This window comes from Electrona antarctica (genome assembly GCF_951216825.1).
Source record: "Electrona antarctica genome assembly, contig: scaffold_610, whole genome shotgun sequence".
Lineage (NCBI taxonomy): Eukaryota > Metazoa > Chordata > Actinopteri > Myctophiformes > Myctophidae > Electrona > Electrona antarctica.
In genome coordinates this window covers 35333-57339 of record NW_027637609.1, presented here as the reverse complement: position 1 = coordinate 57339, position 22007 = coordinate 35333, and the positions used below count along the sequence as shown (strand labels likewise).

Sequence of the window (22007 nt, the reverse complement as noted above, 5' to 3'; positions counted from 1 at the left end):
ACATACTGTACCTCAATAGGGGGTATGCGCATGTATAAAGTGAATGGCAAATCGAGTTTAACGCAATCATATTGGACTTTTCTGCTTGGATGTATGAGCTATCAAGGCCAGAAAGTAATTTTTGGCACTCAGTAGGCGTTCCCATGTAACACCCGGGATTCGAACTCGGGTCTCCCGTGTGAAAGTCCAACATCTTAACCACTAGACCAAAGGGATATCCCTATGGACCAGGGGAGATATTAGACTTTTGAGGCCATCAGGCAGAGGCTCTGAGCCACTCTGCTACACCCGCATAAATGGTAAATGGTGCATTTATATAGCGCCTTTATCCAAGGCGCTTTACATAGATTGTGCATTACATTCACCCATTCACACACACATTCATACACCGATTGCGGCGGAAGCCATGCAAGGTACCAACCAGCACATCGGGAGCAATTTGGGGTTCAGTGTCTTGCCCAAGGACACTTCGACATGTAGCCAGGAGGAGCCGGGATTCGAACCGCCGACCCATGAATCATTGGACGACTTGCTCTACCTCTTGAGCCACAGTCGCCCCTAATAACTTCCTGGTTTGATGATGATGTCACGCCCATACCCTCTATATTGATATTGTGGGGATTACTATTGGTACTTCAACAAAAATATTGACACAATGAGATTTGATAAATAATAATTCGTAATGCAATGCCTATATATGTGTGTGTAATAACTATAACAGAACAGTTATTATACAGGCACAATTTTGCTGCAACTTCCAGCAAAAGCATCAATTGTCTGAACTTGAACCTACCTGACTGTCTCTTCTTGGTTTTAAAGGCTGCCTTTCAAACCAAGAAGAGACAGACAGCACTTACAGCAACAGCCAAAACCATGAGTTTCATTACAATATATTGAAATATATATTTTATCTAATTAAAATGGAATGGAATTCATTTTATTTATGAATATATACTATTTACGATTGGCTAAACACAGTGAATAGGTGATATATTTTGATCTATGAAACTGGAATTGCGCAGCACGTGCACTTCAAAACAAAAAAGTTTGCTCGTTCTTACTAATTAACTCTCACTAGAAGAAGAACACACACATAAAAATACATATATATATATGTATGACATGCTACGCTGCAGTGCAGAAATCACACGTTAAAATATGACATATTATTAAAAAGGTGTACCTTCTAATCAGCTGTGGTCTTGCAGAGTACAGTACGTGTCAAAGTTCAAAGCAGCAGCAGCAGCTCTCCAGTGTTGTTGTCACGCGTCACTTGGGTCACTTCTCCTAACGAGTCCGACGATGACAGCTGGGTGGCCTTGTACTGTCCAGGCACATTATATGATCACACCAAAGCGAAATAAATATATATTTTTTAATATATCGAGGATATACATACATACCGTGCTGCAGTGGTGAAATATCACCAAGAACTGCGCCCTGTTGGTACAGCACAACATTTATTTTATTTCATTTATCAACAGGCATCACCAAAACCGCCTATACCCCTTCAGGTAGGACCCCAGAAGGACCCAGAAAACATGTACCCGGAAGTTTTGGAAGAATGAAGTAAACAGTGGAGCTTGTATACATGTTGATGTTTTCGACCCTATAACAGGTAGAAGTGAACGTCTTTAAATATCATACTTAGATTACTAAATAAAGTCGATATACTAATAGAATAGAAAGAAACATGCATGCTACGTTATAGCGCCTCGATAACAGTGTGGCACTGTGGCTAACGTTCGTTAGCAAGCTCACGAACATTGACAGTGCCATGGACTTACACTATTTAAATGTATTATATATATTTTTTTAAGTTGTATTACCTGCAAAACATCACTACCCCAACATTAGGATGTCATGACTTACAGCCACATGGTTCACAGTGACAGGACGCTTGTGACAGTTATGTTTCAGGGATAGTTTTGATTGATTGATTGAAATATTTATTAACAGTTTGCAGCACAAACTCAATACAAAGGCTGTTAACTGTGAGTGGACGACCCAATTAAGCATTACACTTGTTTACAAGAGGGTCCACCATGTTCAATTCATCAAAACATTTAGAGACGTACAAATAGACACTTCTATATAGACAAAGAACAGAACAGGAATTCATCATAATGGAGGTAAAGAGGGAAAAGAAACATATAGTCATGGCTATGTGCTTCCAGTGTACTACTACTATCGTCCCTATACTGAGAGAGAGAGAGAGAGAGAGAGAGAGAGAGAGAGAGAGAGAGAGAGAGAGAGAGAGAGAGAGAGACTGTGTGTGTGTGTGAGAGAGAGAGACTGTGTGTGTGTGTGTGTGTGTGTATGAGAGAGAGAGGAGTGGACTATGCTTGCCTTTAAACCCCAAATATTCTCATTCACTTACTTTGTTGTCTCTCCTCCACAGAATCTTGAGTGTGTAAAATGAACAACATATCCCCTGAGGTTGTACTCCACCGTATTGCACCAGAGCTGCGGCCCCTCCTGTGCAGTGTGGTGCGGAACGGACGCGTGGGGCTCGACTCAACCAACTTCCTCCGTGTCACAGACCTAAAGACGGGGTGAGTTTTTCCTTTTCGTGCACCAGACAAGCTTGTATGATTTAATGAAGCATGCACTACATTGTTGCATATTGTTACATCGGGGTGCGTATCTTTGGTCCGACACTACTAACCTCAAACCTGGCCTGACCTAACCCTAACCACACGCGGAAGCTACGGGTCTTAACCGGCCACGCATGTGTCTTAACCGGCCACCTATGTCGGAGCCACGGGTGAGTCTTAACCGGCCACGTATGTCGGCCACGTAACTCATGCTCCCCCCCCGTTACGTTTTGATCATGGCATACAGTGGCACACTATTTATTGTAGTTGTACATACTTAATCAAAAGCAGAACGCTGAATGCTAAGCTGAAGGAAGATGCTGCCCTGGAACACACACGCCTGCATCAATGCTTCTTTCAAAACCTGTGGGTCAGAAAACTACAAGTGGAGAATAGGGTCATACACACGATGTCCCCTTTCTCCTCTGTAAATGATATACTAGCTATTTGTTGATGACATGCATTAATATGCTAATAGCCTATGCTCTGTCTGTTGATTAATTGAAATTGAATACATAGGACCACAATGGAAACAAGTTCCCATGACTTTTTTGTGTTACTCTTTTAGTCCAAGTGTCTTAACACTTTGACTACAGAACCCGGGTTACTTGAGTTAATTAATTGTAGAACACTTCCCCTGCGCTTCGAGAGTTGCCCGAGTTATGTTTTCATTGTTTAATCCACATTTTTAATCAGTTTTAACTTAAGTCACAGTAGGCAGTCTAGCCTAAAAGACGATCCGACCATGTCAGTGCCGAACCTGTTTCTTTTTTTTTAAATGTTTTTTTGTGGCTTTCGCCTTTATTTTATATTTTGTATGGAGGGACAGACAGTAGGCTGACAGGAAATGGGGAGAGAGATGGGGGGAAGACATGCAGTAAAGGCCGTCGGGATCGGGAGTCGAACCCGCGGCACACTGCCAGACTGGATTGCCAGCCAAGGTGCCTGGACCACTGAGCCATGGCCCAGAGTGCTGAACCTGTTAATGTACCTCTGTTCTGTTTACATTTTTGACTAATAAAGTAATCAATCAATCAATCAATCAAAAGAGCTATAGCATTCTAGTATAATATAGTATAATATAGAGCACTAAGTTGTGGAATAACGTAATTGGTGTTGGCAGTGCTGAATGAATATCATTACCTTTCATCTCTGTTCTCAGGTGCACATCTCTTACCCCTGGTCCATGCTGCGATCGCTTCAAGCTTCATATTCCCTATGCTGGAGAAACCCTGAAATGTAAGTTTAGCTTTTATGTGCAAACCTTTGATGCTTGAAATGCAGCCACACATTGGTATTTTCTCAGGTAAACACGGGTCATGTGCTCTGTCAGTGACCGTCACTAGCCCCATTTGGAACCTCACCCTCCGCTATTAGCTCAGAGAGAGGTTTCTATCCTGGCAGAGGTAGAGACCGTCCAAGTGCAGTATCGTATGCAAAAAGTAAAGGTGGTCCAGGACAACTTTATTTATTTATTTTCTGGGAAGTACATTTTTTAGGCCAGGGTGAAACAACCACTTAAATAGATTATTTAGTCAGCCTGTGCCATGTTTTCCCATTCAACCCGGAGGAACCCCCGCCACGCTGCAGGTGCCAGTGCTGATCCTGATTCGGCTACAAATGGGAAAACACAACATTTTGCAATTTAAGTGGTTGTTTCACCCTGGCCTAAAGTTTTTACTTTCTGGCAAAAAAATGTTTTTACATCTGTAGTTGTCTGGGACTACGTTTTCTTTTTGGATACGATATTGCGAAAAGGGTGATCTTCGCTGAACTTGGACCGTCTCTACCTCTGCCGGGATAGCTCCATGCGTAACCTCTTCTCGGAGCTAATAACGGAGGGTTACAAACATCGACTACCTTTTTTTTTCCCACAGACAAAATTAAAACTAAATAAAAACCAAGCAATGATGACAAAAACTATGATTAAATATATTGACAATTTCAACAAAGAAAATATTAAGGAGGGAATAGTGGAGAAGATATCCAGTAGAACGAAGAGAAGTCATTTTATGTTTGGATGTGTGGGTGTTACGATCTACAAGCTTGTACAATTTAGGCATTTAGCAGACACTCTTAATCCAGAGCGATTTACATTAAGCAAGAACAAAAAGCATGGCAATACATCACATACATGAAAAGTAGTTATGAAACATGCGTAAGCTAAGAACATAACAGTGGAATATCTATATATAGTTTCATTATATAGATATTCCACTGTTACGTTCTTAGCTTACGCATGTTTCATGATAACTACTTTTTATGTATGTGATGTATTGCCATGCTTTTTGTTCTTGCTTAATGTAAATCGCTCCGGATTAAGAGTTCACAATGCTCACACGTTGTGAGGAATGTGACCTTGTAAATAGACTATTTCAAGTATAAATGAGGCATTACAACGCCATCAAGGCCTGTATAAATGAGGCCTGTATAAATGAGGCATTACAACGCCATCAAGTATAACTGAGGCATTACAACGCCATCATTACAACGACATCAAGGCCTGCCAAAGTTTTTGTCGACTAAATCAGCTGTAGATTTAATTGACTAAAACGAAAACATTCAGATGACTAAAATCTGACTAAAACGAAATGGAATTATATTCAAAAGACTATGACTAAAACTAATTTGCTGTCAAAATGAAAACTGGTCAACAGTATTTGTCATTGTTTCTCTATGCTACATCTTTTTTTTAACCAACCAGTCACAAAGTAGCTGAGATATGCTGATGAAAACAGAATCCAGCTCAGCCTGAGAACAGTGTCTGTCCTTGTGTACTGTGTCCCCTCATTGAGTCATGAGGCCACTTGTTTCCCTAACTGGCTACTTCCCATTGGTAATGACACTAATGAAACTAGCTGGCTTATTGGAAGAATAAAAAAACAACAACCAGGAAATATTCAGTTTTCTATCCACTGCAGTCATTGTACCCTGCATTGTACCATGTACTCTGCATCAGCCTACTTACACATACTATAGCTGTATAAAGCTTCCGTTTCTAATACTTTCACTCTACCATTTACAAAGTGAGAGTGAGGACTCTCCCTTTCACAAAAGGGAGAGTGAGGGAGAAGTGTCCTTGAGCAAGACATTGTCCGAACTCTTAAATTCTCCCCATAAGTACGTTGGTGCCTTACATGATTGCCTCTGCTGTCGGTGTGTGACTGGGTGAAGGGTGATCTACTCCGTAATGCACATTGTAACGTGCTTTGAATAAAGGCGCTATAGAAATGCAGAATATTCACAAAGCAGAGTGAAACAGATTATTTACCTAGTGGCACGCTACGAGCTTGTAGGTCGAAGAACGACTGACATAGAAACATAACTTTTTCAGAAAACTGTCAGGATGTAGAAGACATTTTTATAATCTGATCTCGGGTCAAAATGGGTTAAAATAAATAAGTAGCTAGTTTCATCTGAATCACAACAATTACAGTCTACTGTTTACTTTTATTTGGATCCTGTTTGCTGATGATTAGAGCTCCATGTTTATACAGTGTATCTCAGGCACAGAATATGATTTGTTTAACTTTTGAGCACTACAGACTACACGTGATAAAAAAAAAACACGGTGTTGTTTTTGTGACTCAACCATTACTGGAATGGTGCCTTGTTTGTGATCGGAGTCCCACATTTAAGACTTGCTTCATGAGCATTTCTCCTGAACGTCTGAACGGCAAAGCCACAACATGTTAGGAAGTCATTATTATCTCGGTGGAGAATGATTTTAATTTGGTGTTTCTGGAATTATAGTGAATCATGAGACCAATTTGACACACACGCACACACACGCATACACAAACACGCACATACACACACACACACACACACACACACACACACACACACACACACACACACACACACACACACACACACACACACACACACACGCCCTGTAGCAATATTGTATGTTTGCCATTTTTTTATTTCATCATAGCAGTACATAAAGCAGGTCATTGTAACCAACTGGTTGGGTGTATTTATCAGCTGACTTGAGTGGGCAAAGGTCTACAGAAACTTGGGCGTACGATCTGTCAAGGTGATGAATGATGTCCGAATGGATAAATTCAGTTGATGCGTATATGGGTCACACCAGGTCATTTACGTATGAAGAAAACAGAATCTAAACAGTGGGACCCTTTTATTTGTGTTCACTTTTTGAAGGGTGCTAGGCTAGTCCCTCCAACGCCTGGCTTTTGAAATTGTCATATGGCAGCCAAGTCTATGGACTGTTTGTTTACTTTGACCCATTAAGACCTGGAACGCACCTGTGTCGCCTAAGCTTTTAACCAAACATTATTTGAAACTTTGGCTGTTGAAAAATAGCTGATATACAAGCTCATAGCATGGCACCGAGTGCCGTGCTACGAGCTTGTAGATCTGCTATTTTAAAAAAAAAATCTTGAGAATGTGACGCAAATCGAATGCATATATATTCTTTCACAGCGAATGTTTTTAACTAAAATCTTTGCTTCTGGGGGGGTCCCTTCCCTGGAACAAATCATTTTCAGATGGGGGTTGGCGGCCGAATACAGATACTTTTGAGGGCCCTGACATGAAAATGTTTGAGCACCACTGACAGTTTTTTTCAGAAAACTGTCAGCAAGAAGAAGACATTTGTAGAATCTGGTCTCAAGTCTTAAAGGGTTAAACAAACATTACCAAGCGCCCATCACTTCACACTTTTTTTATTGAACTTCCATTGGCATCGTCTACTACTGAATCAATGACAATATTTCAAAGATAGCTGAAGAAAGCCATATAGGAGAGCTGGATTGGAAAAAACAGGTTTTTTTCTGTGTTGAAATACTGATCACCAAGTCATTTGAACAGATGTCTATTCATGTCAGATTGAAGCAGCATACACGGAAATTGAAGCTTGTATGTGCAGGTGTAAAAACATTCAGTGAAGATAAAATATGTCTAAATAAAATGTTACTCTTACAGCTCATTTGGCATTCTTTCCCTTTTTAAAATGCACTTAGATCTTTCCACATAAGATGACATTAGTATGCTCACGAGTGTTTCGGCAAAAATTACATGATTTGCACCACATCTTGTAGAAAGTAATTAGGCGCTGGCAGCTGTCATCTTCTGACATCTGCTGTTTGTCATTGTTTTTCCTTTTCTTCTACAAGGAACTGTGCCTTCCCTCGCATGGGAATAAACAAGACTTTGCACACCTATGCCAAACATCGTCATCTGGCATTTGTGGAGCAGTCAATCTTCATAAAACATAAATTCTGACATCTCTAAGTGAAGTCTTGATGAAGTACACACATTCTTAGGATTGTGTCTTACACTAGTTTGAAATCTACCCTGATGATTGCCCAAGTCATAATAAGTGAAGCCATCAGTGGTTTCTCACTTGGCAGGGACCTTAACAATGTTGATGACTTGCCTTTGGTGTGTGAGGCTGTGAGCTCAAGACACTGGCGATGCAGAATGACTAACTTATCTATTCGGGCATGGTGCTATATCTGTCTTCTTCTCCTTCTCCTCCTTCTTTCGTTTCTCCTCCTCCTCCAATCAGGAAATCTGCCTTCCCAATGCATGAAAATAAAACTGCACTCAGGTCCAGGCTTATCTGTCATACTTCCTGAACTGGCATTGTGGGCTAATAGTGCAGGCACTACAGCAGCCTAAAGTTTAACAACTTCGTTGTGTATATTCATTGTGTATATCAATCGTATCGATTAGCTTTTGCATAGCTTTGTGTGTTTCATGTCATGATGCTCTGACTCTCAACTGATGGTTCATTAAACGCATCATGAGAGCTTTGTGTTCTCTCTAAAAATAGCAGATCTACAAGCTCATAGCGCGCCACCGAGTGGCGCGCTATGAGCTTGTAGGTCTGCTATTTTTGAAAAATTTAAGAACCACTGACATAGAAACATAGCTTTTTCAGAAAACTGTCAGGATGTAGAAGACATTTTTATAATCTGATCTCAGGTCAAAATGGGTTAAAGTGAGCATTAGTGAGGACCAAATATATGAAGATGGGATGGAAATGTGTGACATGGTCCTTTTACATGCCATCTCCATCTCCATGGATTGGATTGTAGCTATTTCTGAGCTTTTATTGGGATTTTTGACCACACCAAAGAAATAATTCCCTGTCTCCATCCATTAGCTTTTACACAGTCTTGTTTCATTCAGTCATTCAAGAGTGTCCCGGGTGGGTTAATGAGCCCTTACCGGCCAGGAACTCCAAAAAATAAAACCTTTCACTCATACAAACATAGAAACACTTACAGTTGGGTGCCACCGATATTGTCCCTTATCATTTGACCCATTTAGGCCTGACCTCAACATTTTAAAAAATCCTTCTAAATCCTCCAGTTTTCTGAAATAAATATTTTCACGATTTTTCAAAAATAGCAGACCTACAAGCTCGTAGCGCGCCACTCGGTGGCGCGCTATGAGCTTGTAGATCTGCTATTTTTCAATAGCTAAATTATAACAATGTTTAAAACACCAAAAGGGGTTCCCGCCCAAAATGGGTTAACTGTCTTTTTGCGCAGATCACGCAAACCTCAGCAAAAAGAAAAGGACAATATCGATGGCCTCCAACTGTACTCCACATGACATTTATTTATTTTTCTTATCTCTCCGGCTCTGACTCTTATTATAAATCTTCTCATGTAAACTACAAAATGATGGAAACTAGCCACTTCTTTCACCTGTAATCGTGTGACTAAAGCTTCTGATGCCATTGGTGACAAAGGATGTGAGTTCTAGACCTTGGTGATGTAGAATAGAATGAACAACATCTAATACATGATCTGGCATTGTGCTGTGTGTGACTTAGAAACCGGCCCACGCAGTGATATTGTCTGGCTGGCTACGCTTAAGTCATACTTTAAGTGCCACCCGGGCCAGAATTGTCAGTATTGTAACATGGTATTGATGAAACACATTTACATGCATATAGCCTATATGCTATCTTAGCTACGTGATGATGTAAAAATCACACCCGTGTGAAGTAAGGGGCGCTCTAATCAATTATTGACCTTATACCAACCTTGAAACATACCATAGTGTATAGTCACCAAGAATAGTGGTCCCTTATTGACCAAGGGTTTCCACCGACAGCCGATTTGCTCAGACACATATGACGTAAATTCTCCATTCATTGTCAATGGCATTTAATGTTTGTGTTAACCCATTTTGACCTGAGATCAGATTCTAAAAATGTCTTCTAAATCCTGACAGTTTTATGTCAGTCGTCGAAAAATAGCAGACCTACAAGCTCGTAGCGCGCCACTCGTAGCGCGCCACTCGGTGGCGCGCTACGAGCTTGTAGATCTGCTATTTTTCAATAGCTAAAGCATAACATAATGCTAACACCAAAAGGGGTTCCCGCCCAAAATGGGTTAAGACAGAATCTACACTGTAGCTGTTTATATGAGGGGCTAGCGCCCCTCAAAAACGGAACATTCTATTTTGTCATTGATATGTTTGTTTGAATGTTTAACATTCACCCAGCGGTGGCGCTGGCAGCAGACCTATAGCAGGGGAACGAGGAACAGAATGCCATTGGCATGGCATGCAGCATTGCTTCTTCTGATGTTATTTTACTGGTTGATGTTCTTTCCTGTGATTTAGCCTGAGGAAGAGTGTTTGTTTAGTCAAGGATGCAAGGCCTTAGGTTTTTTTTTTTCTCCTTCACTTTCCCCCACCCCATCCTCCCACTTTTTTTTGCCAGTGTCTGGACCTGCCTGCCGATCGCGTGCAAAGAGCATGGCACACACTGGCAGGGAACTGGGCTAAGCCCCCCCACTCACTCCACCTCACTACATCTGCGGTCGGTGCTGCTGCTGCACACTGATTGGTGCCCTTCGCTGTTATTCTCTTATTAGCTTGTTATTGACCAATTATTCAGTTCTCCAGTGCTCTGCCGTTGTTCGTCTGTACTGATTGCTTTGTAAGGTTAAAAAATGTGTACAAAGAAGAAAGAACCTGATGCCAAGGCCTCTCCGTTTCCTTACAGCTCCCCCCTGGGGTAGGGTTGAGCCTGTATACTGGACCCACATGTCTGACTGGCTTCCAGGCCCTTTGTAACAGATTTACAGCACATCCTCTCCTCTCCTCTCCTCTCCTCTCCCCTCCCCTCCCCTCCCCTCCCCTCCCCTCTCCTCTCCCTCTCCTCTCCTCTCCTCTCCTCTCCTCTCCTCTCCTCTCCCTCTCCTTTCCTCTCCCTCCCCTCCCCTCCCCTCCCCTCCCCTCTCCTCTCCCTCTCCTCTCCTCGTTTGACACTTTCCCACTGGAAAAACACTGCCATATGTGTGTGTTTGTCTCCTCTTGCTCATGTGTCTCCGGCACAATCGCAGAAAAAGCAGAACAGAACAGCCTAGAATGGACAGAAATAGCATTGTGTAACATAATGCATAACATTTGAACGTGGTGAACCAGCCTTTAATTTCTATAGCTGCACAGTCAGTGCACACCGTGTGATAGGATGTGTGTTGTGTTGTCTCGTCCTCGCCTGAGCCCATTTAATTTAACCCATTTTGACCTGACATCAGATTCTAAAAATGTCTTCTACATCCTGACAGTTTTCTGAAAAAGCTATGTTTCTATGTCGGTCGTTCTTCGGTTTTTGCGCGCTATGAGCTTGTAGATCTGCTATTTTTGAGTGGTGCAAACCACTCCAACAACCAGCTTTGTCTGTATCTATGTTTGTGTACCTGTGTACGTGTCTGTGCACAGGTGAGCATGGTTACCATGGTCACTGACATTACGTCAGACCACAGCTGATCAGGCTATATAAGACCTTGCACCACTCAGTTCACACGGGTGTGATTTTTCAATAGCTAAAGCATAACATAATGCTTAAAACACCAAAAGGGGTTCCCGCTCAAAATGGGTTAACTATTGCATCAATGCTCACTCACACTGGCTATTACTGTTTGCCAGTTCCATTAAGCAGCTCCTCTGGTTTTGCCATGTAAAACAGTTCTATAGTCAGTCACCCTAAAAACCCACGGTTCCCAAAGTGCCCTGGGGGTCCTTGAGGGAGGGAGTTCCAGGGGGTCCCCACCTAAATGATAGTTAGGAACCAAATGGACCCTTATATGGGTCTGTAACTCAGAGAGTGTACAAACGGAATCAAACGGACCCGTTACACACTCGGAGTTAAATTAACCCATTTTGGGCGGGAACCCCTTTTGGTGTTAGCATTATGTTATGCTTTAGCTATTGAAAAATAGCAGATCTACAAGCTCATAGCACGCCACCGAGTGGCGCGCTACGAGCTTGTAGGTCTGCTATTTTTTTTAAATCGAAGAACGACTGACATAGAAACATAGCTTTTTCAGAAAACTGTCAGGATGTAGAAGACATTTTTAGAATCTGATCTCAGGTCAAAATGGGTTAACAATGATTTTGCGATACAAATTGGGGTCCCAGACTCCCAGAGATAAAAATGCCATTAAATGGGGGTCCGTAGACTAATACATGTCCAACTGGGGGTGCTTGAAATTGTAATGGTTGAGAATCACTGCTAGAGCCGTAATACAAATCTTCTCTTATGGGGGTCCCTGGCACATCTTTTCAAACGGGGGTCCGCAGGCTAATACATGTGGATTTTATGGGTCCTTGTCCTTGACATGAAAAAAGTGTGGTAACCACTGCCCTAAACACCACTGCCCCCAGTTTGAGATGCATTACGTCACTGGACCACCATTTGATTTGACACAATATTTATCTCTAGGATACCAGTCCACAATCCTTGGTGTCAATTGAACTCTTGATTGAATAAATGGAACCAAATGGAGCTGTAACCGTCCGTTCCATTCCAATTTGACACTCTTTTGAATTACACAGCCGCAAGGGTTCATGTGGTTCGTAACTGTCATTCCTTTAACCCATTTTGGGCGGGAACCCCTTTTGGTGTTTTAAGCATTATGTTATACTTTAGCTATTGAAAAATTGCAGATCTACAAGCTTGTAGATCCTGAAAATGTGTTGCAATATTCTGTGTTATAATATTCTTTCACAGTGAACGTTTTTAACTCAAATCTTTGCTTCTGGGGGGGGGGGTCCCTGGAACAACATATTTTCAGATGGGGGTCGGCGGCCAATTACATATAATCTTGGGGGTCCTTGACATTAAAATGTTTGAGAAAGAACCACTGACATGGAAACATGGGTTTCGTTTTTCAGAGAACTGTCAGGATTTAGAAGACATTCTAAATGGGTTAACTGGGGGACCCTTGGGGGTGCCTGCTGGACCCCACACTGACAAATATTCCCTAGATCCCTGCAGAGCAAAGTACACACATCTCTTCTTTGGCTTCATATGTCATTGCCATCATGGAGCAACTATCGCATACAGTTAGGAGACGGAAATTAGGTGACCGTCACCTATTTATTAGTCATAGTGTCAAACTATAATCACTTTAATTTTATGCCAGTAGACGGGCTATGTTGTTTAACCCATTCAGGCCTGACGTCGAAATTTAAAAAAAAAAGTTTTCTAAATCATGACAATTTTCGGAAAGATTTGAGGCACATTTTAACGATTTTTCAAAAATAGCAGACCTACAAGTTCATAGCGCGCCACTCGGTGGCGCGCTATGAGCTTGTAGATCTGCTATTTTTCAATAGCTAAATTATAACAATGTTTAAAACACCAAAACGGGTTCCCGCCCCAAAATGGGTTAATGGTTAATGTGGTTAAACGCTAACGTGACATGGATGCGTTCCAGGTCTCAATGGGTTAAGAGTTCCATACTTCAGTGGTTTTCAGTGGTAACCAAATGGACCCTTATAGATCTTTAACTCTTGAGAGCGGGAAATGAAACCATATGACCCGTATGGGTCCATTTGGTTTCAAAAGTTACATTATTGTTAAACATCTGTATTACTTAATTTGCAAGAGGTCTACACAACTAGAGAATGTAGAAGAATTGTTATTTTGATCAATGTCTGCCTGCTATCTCTCCTATGGTACCAACATCAATACAGCAACAAAATATTCTACGTTTTGGCTCTGAGAGGCTAAATCTCATCAAATGGTGGTCCTTGGCTCAAATGCAGAATAAATACTGGACCTTGATATGAATAGGGTTGAAACCCACTGCAATACTTGTTCAACAGAGGGTGCAAGATGCCTTTTCCTCCCACGAGATCTTGTCTAGCGCAGCAGGGCACCAATGTGAATTATTTCCTCTCTCTCTGTGTGTTCTGTTGCAGGGGACATCATATTCAACACTCTGTGTGTTCTGTTGCAGGGGACATCATATTCAACACTCTGTGTGTTCTGTTGCAGGGGACATCATATTCAACTCTCTGTGTGTTCTGTTGCAGGGGACATCATATTCAACTCTCTGTGTGTTCTGTTGCAGGGGACATCATATTCAACTCTCTCTGTGTGTGTTCTGTTGCAGGGGACATCATATTCAACTCTCTGTGTGTTCTGTTGCAGGGGACATCATATTCAACCCTCTCTGTCTGTGTGTTCTGTTGCAGGGGACATCATATTCAACACTCTCTCTGTGTGTTCTGTTGCAGGGGACATCATATTCAACACTCTCTCTGTGTGTTCTGTTGCAGGGGACATCATATTCAACTCTCTCTCTGTGTGTTCTGTTGCAGGGGACATCATATTCAACTCTCTGTGTGTTCTGTTGCAGGGGACATCATATTCAACCCTCTCTGTCTGTGTGTTCTGTTGCAGGGGACATCATATTCAACACTCTCTCTGTGTGTTCTGTTGCAGGGGACATCATATTCAACTCTCTCTCTGTGTGTTCTGTTGCAGGGGACATCATATTCAACTCTCTCTCTGTGTGTTCTGTTGCAGGGGACATCATATTCAACACTCTCTCTGTGTGTTCTGTTGCAGGGGACATCATATTCAACTCTCTCTCTGTGTGTTCTGTTGCAGGGGACATCATATTCAACTCTCTCTCTGTGTGTTCTGTTGCAGGGGACATCATATTCAACTCTCTGTGTGTTCTGTTGCAGGGGACATCATATTCAACTCTCTCTCTGTGTGTTCTGTTGCAGGGGACATCATATTCAACTCTCTGTGTGTTCTGTTGCAGGGGACATCATATTCAACCCTCTGTGTGTTTTGTTGCAGGGGACATCATATTCAACTCTCTCTGTGTGTTCTGTTGCAGGGGACATCATATTCAACTCTCTCTGTGTGTTCTGTTGCAGGGGACATCATATTCAACCCTCTCTGTGTGTTCTGTTGCAGGGGACATCATATTCAACTCTCTGTGTGTTCTGTTGCAGGGGACATCATATTCAACTCTCTGTGTGTTCTGTTGCAGGGGACATCATATTCAACTCTCTGTGTGTTCTGTTGCAGGGGACATCATATTCAACTCTCTGTGTGTTCTGTTGCAGGGGACATCATATTCAACCCTCTCTGTGTGTTCTGTTGCAGGGGACATCATATTCAACTCTCTGTGTGTTCTGTTGCAGGGGACATCATATTCAACTCTCTGTGTGTGTTCTGTTGCAGGGGACATCATATTCAACCCTCTCTGTGTGTTCTGTTGCAGGGGACATCATATTCAACTCTCTGTGTGTTCTGTTGCAGGGGACATCATATTCAACTCTCTGTGTGTTCTGTTGCAGGGGACATCATATTCAACTCTCTCTGTGTGTGTTCTGTTGCAGGGGACATCATATTCAACACTCTGTGTGTTCTGTTGCAGGGGACATCATATTCAACTCTCTGTGTGTTCTGTTGCAGGGGACATCATATTCAACCCTCTCTGTCTGTGTGTTCTGTTGCAGGGGACATCATATTCAACCCTCTCTCTCTGTGTGTTCTGTTGCAGGGGACATCATATTCAACTCTCTGTGTGTTCTGTTGCAGGGGACATCATATTCAACTCTCTGTGTGTTCTGTTGCAGGGGACATCATATTCAACACTCTCTCTCTGTGTGTTCTGTTGCAGGGGACATCATATTCAACCCTCTCTCTCTGTGTGTTCTGTTGCAGGGGACATCATATTCAACACTCTCTCTCTCTGTGTGTTCTGTTGCAGGGGACATCATATTCAACCCTCTCTGTCTGTGTGTTCTGTTGCAGGGGACATCATATTCAACCCTCTCTCTCTCTGTGTGTTCTGTTGCAGGGGACATCATATTCAACCCTCTCTCTCTGTGTGTTCTGTTGCAGGGGACATCATATTCAACCCTCTCTCTCTCTGTGTGTTCTGTTGCAGGGGGCATCATATTCAACCCTCTCTCTCTCTGTGTGTTCTGTTGCAGGGGACATCATATTCAACCCTCTCTCTCTCTGTGTGTTCTGTTGCAGGGGACATCATATTCAACACTCTCTCTCTGTGTGTTCTGTTGCAGGGGACATCATATTCAACCCTCTCTCTCTGTGTGTTCTGTTGCAGGGGACATCATATTCAACACTCTCTCTCTCTGTGTTCTGTTGCAGGGGACATCATATTAAACACTCTCTCTCTCTGTGTGTTCTGTTGCAGAGGACATCATATTCAACCCTCTCTCTCTGTGTGTGTTCTGTTGCAGGGGACATCATATTCAACACTCGCTATCCAGAGCTACCGCCAGACTTTATTTTCGGTGAGGACGCCGAGTTTCTACCTGAACCCGATGAACTACCGGTGAGTTTCTATTGTCTTTATTATTACACACGGCTCGGTTGGATGCTCGATTCTGATTGGCCAGTCAGTCACGGCATTCTGCGGTCTGTTATTTCTCGAAGGAAGGGTAAGGGAGACCGCCTCCATCTATTGCAGATGTCTACTTATATTACTCTACCAGTGGTGGAAACTTAAGTAACTAAGTGCATGATGTACTTGAGATCAGATTCTAAAAATGTCTTCTACATCCTGACAGCTTTCTGAAAAAGCTATGTTTCTATGTCAGTCGTAACTAATACAGTGGCTACTTACAAAATGTTTGTAGATCGGCTATTTTCAAAAAGAGTTTTATACTTTTGAAAACCTGAGAAACTAGACTTTCTGCATAATGAGTACTCTACTGTAAGGACATTTTGATACCAATGGTTTTTCTACAGTTCATATTGATACTTTATTTATTGTACTTCTCCCATCACTGTACTCTACCATACAGATTGGTTCGAATAATGTTTCATTCATTGCAGCTTTTAACTGCAGTCTTGAGTCTTTTATCATAGCCTGTCACACCAATGGGTGTTTTACAATGAATTTATGTCCTCTATTGCACAGGAAACTAATTTGCCATTGGGTTTGTTTTCTGTCATCCCCCCCCCCCCCCCCCAACCCTTGTTAACACTAGAGTTTTTGTCAGTTTTCAGTGCAACGTGATGCCATTTTGTGGTCTGAAAATGTCAGACAGATGCTTCAAATTGCTGATCGTAAATGCAGTGTACTGACGCTAGCAGCAAGAGGGAGATGAAATAGAGCCACATCCACTATTACCAAGAGCAAAGCAACTCAGAGAGAGAGAGAGAGGTCAATAACGTAGTTATTTTGCATTCAGGGGTGCCCAAAAGGTAGATTGTAACCTGTACCAGTAGATCACACAGGTTTTGCTGGTAGACCACAACATGACATGTCCCTAAAAAATATAATTAAAAAAAAAAGGAGTGACATCTGCCACTTGAATTAAGGTGACTTCACGTGATTGATTGACATCAGAAAGGGAAGCTCAAGCCCACAATGCAATACGTTGTTTTCAAGAGTGTATCGCACAAACATGTACAAAGTCATACAAAAACCCTACCAATTCCATTTCCCCCCTCTATTTTTAGCAATGGTATAATATTTTTTTTGGTGAGTAGATGTGTGTCATTTTGAAAGTAGCTCTCAAGCCTAAAAAGTGTGGGCACCCCTGCTTTACATGATAACATGCATACATAGGACATGTGGCAAATCTTTACTAACTTAAGTCATGACTCGGTTACAAGCAAACCAGTATGAGGGAGTTTGCTAAGAATGTTTTTGTATAGAGATAAAGAGCGATAGATTATAATCTTATAATCAGTGATTGTTATCAACAGTATCATAACACATTGTATTTCTGGTTGATCAAAAAGGTATAGCTGAACCTAATAGCTTATTTGTTTGTGCCCATCCGTTATACATGTTATTTTGTTTAACATTATTTATTTATGTATCTTTTAATGAGTAGTGCTATGGATCCAGGTTACGGTTGTAATCCACTGAAGTTTATTCCATAGAGTGTTTAGCTGAAGATAAGATGATCCACTCTGTAATATACACTTCTGACCATGGACATCCATGGGACATCCTCGCTGAATGTCCCAGTCTTGGGTCAAAAGTAAACATACTTTATAGTTTATTTTATTTATTTTGCACAATTTTAGACAACCACCTCTTAAAGGGACACTTTAAATGTAATGTAATGTTAATGACGTTTAGAAGATTTTGAACCCTTTCCTGGGATCTTTGTGTGTGTAACATGTGGATTTATACTTAGTTGCACGCTGGGTTTGCATGCCTTAAATTGCAGATAGATTCACAAGCTCACAACACGTCACGGCACATCCGTGACACGTTGCGAGCTAGCTTGTAGATCTGCTATTTACTGAGTACGTCACTGGCAAGCAACTTGACACTTGACAAGCCAATTCTTTTCACCATTGATTCAGCCTTGAAATGTGAAAGAGGGTTTGAGAAAATTGAGAAATGTATTCAGCAGGTGGATGTATAAGCTGTGTCCGTCCGAGTTCAAAACGTGGTGCACCGTGCAGTCATCACGACTTATTCTTCATACTTATTCCTTCATTCTGTCCTGCTTTCTGCCTCACTAAAGACTGTGTAGGCAAACACAGACTCTGAGGGCCATTTTATACATCATTGCAACTTGCAAGATTGTGTTCCTCGATGAGAAACAATTGATTTTTCAACTGAGAAATCAGTTGTTTCTCCTCGAGTGACGTGACCGTGCATCAAACTTTAAATGGAGGATTTATTTTTATTTTTTATTGGGGTACCACAGGAGAACAAGGGAGAAAATCCATGTGGCGACCCTCCTGGGGGTTCCAGTCAGACCCACAGGCTGAGTACCACTGCTCTAACTGACACTCACAGTGACAACCCCACAACCCACACTCGCCATGTGTCAAGTTTCTGACAACCAAATACAGGCTTAGCTTGGAGACGGGTGGAAAAGTCCAGACCGTGGACATGTTTTTCAGAGACACTGAGCGACAGACAGACAAGGCACTCTGGGCCTTGGCAAGGTGCTATTGTTGTTGTTGCTATTAGGCTACTATAGCGCTCTCGGTTGTCCACCATGCTATTTTTAAAGCGGCCTAGCACAGGGAAGTTAAATTCCCCTGCCTGTGTCAGAGTCTGGGAGACAGGAGGGGGACTATTGCTCACCGTCTCGTAAATCCAGCTGTGCACATAAGGGGAAGTACCTCGGTTGAGCCAGCGCTTGGCATGGCAGCCCCCCGTTTGTTTATTCTATTGCTTGCATTCTTCCTCCGTCTTTCTGCTCATGCCTTCATAATCCTCCCTCGTTTTCGTTCTCTCTACCCGCCGCGAGATCCTCCTCTCCCCCTCACTGGCCTAAAGTAATCCCCCCCCCCCGCCCCGGACATTTTCAGTAAGTCCATCCCCTCGACTCTGTAAAGACGTGCATTCCCAATAGAATCCTTACTTTTTCCCCCACCATACACCACAGGAAATGTGGGGGGACAGTGCTCCGTTTTACCAGCAACAGTTCAGCCTCGTAAAATGTTGAGTGACGGTGTGAATTTGGAAGGAGCCACGTGTAAACGCATGAACCTAGTCCCCATGGAATACTGTGTTTTCATGACCCTGTTGATCGCCGACACAGCCCAGACCGGTTTGGACAGTGCAGTCATAATAATAACTCTACCCAATAATATTTAACCACTTTAAACATTGCTGTTCCTATTTTTGGGAAAATTCATAAAACAAACTTTTGTTTTTGAAAAGATCAGAGCTCACGATGCGTCACGTCGTTAGGCCTGTCGCAATTATTACATAATCGCCTAACCGCAATTATTTTTGCATAATCGTCAATTGTTTCCATGTTGAAGAATGTCCATACGTTTTCAAACATTTTTCAAAAATTGCAGAAACAGCAGATGTACAAGCTTACAACAGGGCACTTTGTGTGTTGAAAGCTTGTTGTAGATCAACTATTTCCGCTATTTTGTACATTTTTTGGAAAGAAAAAATATGAAACATTATTAACCCATTTTGGGCAGGAACCCCTTTTGGTGTTATAATTTAGCTATTGAAAAAGATCAGATCTACAAGCTCATAGCGCTACGAGCTTGTAGGTCTGCTTTTTTTGAAAAATTGTGAAAATATTTATTTCAGAAAACTGGAGGATTTAGAAGATTTTTTTTTTAAATTTCGAGGTCAGGCCTCAATGGGTTAAATGTGTCAGTGATCGTTAATCACAATTATTTGTGTGAGAATTAATCGTCAACTTAAATTTGTAACCATGACAGCCCCACACATCGTGACACACGACTGTGGAACAGCAGGAAGATTCAACTGTTGAATTAAACCCTATTTGGTTGACCGGAGTACCTCTGGGCTCTGTACTAGTGTATTGTCGGTTTTCTGTTATTGTGGGGGAAAGCTTTCTCTGAAAATAGCGAAGTAGCTCTGAGATGGTGAGCTTGTCGATCTGCTACTGTCCGTGAAAACTTTCCCCACCATGCGGGAGCTGGGGTTTAAGTATAGTTAACATATTTGCTCTGCTTGCTTTTTGACCTGAGATCAGATTCTAAAAATGTCTTCTACATCCTGACAGTTTTCTGAAAAAGCTATGTTTCTATGTCAGTGGTTCTTTGATTTTTCAAAAATAGCAGACCTACAAGCTCATAGCGCGCCACTCGGTGGCGCGCTATGAGCTTGTAGATCTGCTATTTTTCAATAGCTAAAGCATAACATGATGCTAACACCAAAAGGGGTTCCCGCCCAAAATGGATTAATAAACATTTCAGTCACTAAAATGTCTTTGAAGTAAGAAAAATCTACCGTAGTCATACATCCTAAAATACAACGGACTAAATTCATCTGTGAATGAATACCTTTGGCAATAAATAGTCCCTAAAGTGCTTGAATTTCAGTGCATTGTTATCACACTGGGGGCAAAAAAGCAACAGGTTTCAAGCCATTTTTTTTGTCTAAGAAGGTGGTAAACACACGGTCTAATTTTAGCTCGTCTCTCAGTGCCTAGCTGAATTCCTCATGTCTCAGCAACATGTTCCTCTTGTTTATAGCCAGCTAAGGGTATCATTAGCCTCCTCTGTTTGGCTCTGTGTTTTTGGCCCTCTACTCAAAGGGGCTCGTTGCAGGTTTGTGTATCCATGTTTCTGTTTAGACAAGAGACATCCATCGCTGTTCTCTAATCCAGAAAGGTTTAGCGATGTGCTAAACAAAGGCACACATGTGATGCACACATGTCGAACAAGGCCTGTCTATGGTGGGGAACTCGAGACAACTTCCTCCACCAGTTCCCCCGTACACGGCCATACAAAGTTATTCTAATTCTGATCATTATATAGTCGACTTCGTGTCAGTGACTGAAAATCATCCTACTTGTATGTAAATCTTTGCCACTGAAAGCCCCACGCATATCCTGGTGTGTTAACCAGTTCAAATCGGGAAAGAATCTGTGTAATTTTAGCTATATAGCAATGTATTTTATTTTCTGAAAACTCTTAGGATTTAGAACAATGGTTTAGAACATTGGTTCTCAAAAATAGAAGATATATAATAGTGATGTAAATAGTTTTTCAATGTAATGAGTCCCGGGATGCAGGGATGGTCTTTTAGATGAGTCCCAGGGAAATTGTATAAGTCCCACTTCAACGACGTTAGGAGTCATATTTTGCTATTTTTAATTGAAGCATTTAACTCCCATTTCATTTTATATGGTTATTATAATGTGGTTATATTCATGTAGAAAACAGAAGAAGAAATGGTTATTATAACTAAAGCTAGCAAAATAAACTAGAATAAAAAAACAGTACAGTAGTACAGTAGTGCATCCCGTGGATGCAGAGGTCGTTGTTTTATTGCGTCCCTTAACTATAAACTGCGTTTTGGGATGCAAAATGCACCCTACAGTATTTTAATCTCTGATATAAGCTCACAGAGGGTCACTTCGTGCCGCGCTGCAAGAAATAAGAAAGAAAGAATCTTAAAGTTGAAAGTGTACGTTTTTCATTATTTTAACCCATTTTGAGCGGGAACCTCTTTTGGTGGTTACATACATTATGTTATAATTTAGCTATTGAAAAATAGCAGATCTACAAGCTCATAGCGCGCCACCGAGTGGCGCGCTATGAACTTGTAGGTCTGCTATTTTTGAAAAATCGTGAAAATGTCCCTCAAATCTTTCCGAAAATTGTCATGATTTAGAAAACATTTTTTTTAAATTTCGACGTCAGGCCTGAATGGGTTA

At 41.7% G+C, this 22007-nt stretch overlaps 1 protein-coding gene across 1 annotated transcript in view; it reads left to right on the top strand.

Annotated features, from left to right (window-relative positions):
* Positions 1-1514: 1514 nt before the first annotated feature.
* LOC306918784 (BRISC and BRCA1-A complex member 2-like) overlaps positions 1515-22007 on the top strand; it is a gene marked incomplete at its 3' end in the record, with an annotated part of 44341 nt that continues 23848 nt past the window's right edge. Inside the window, exons 1-4 of the mRNA XM_079531649.1 lie at positions 1515-1618; positions 2402-2555; positions 3760-3836; positions 16110-16204. Coding sequence (XP_079387775.1) covers positions 2419-2555; positions 3760-3836; positions 16110-16204 — 309 coding nt within the window. The remainder of the gene's footprint in view (positions 1619-2401; positions 2556-3759; positions 3837-16109; positions 16205-22007) is intronic.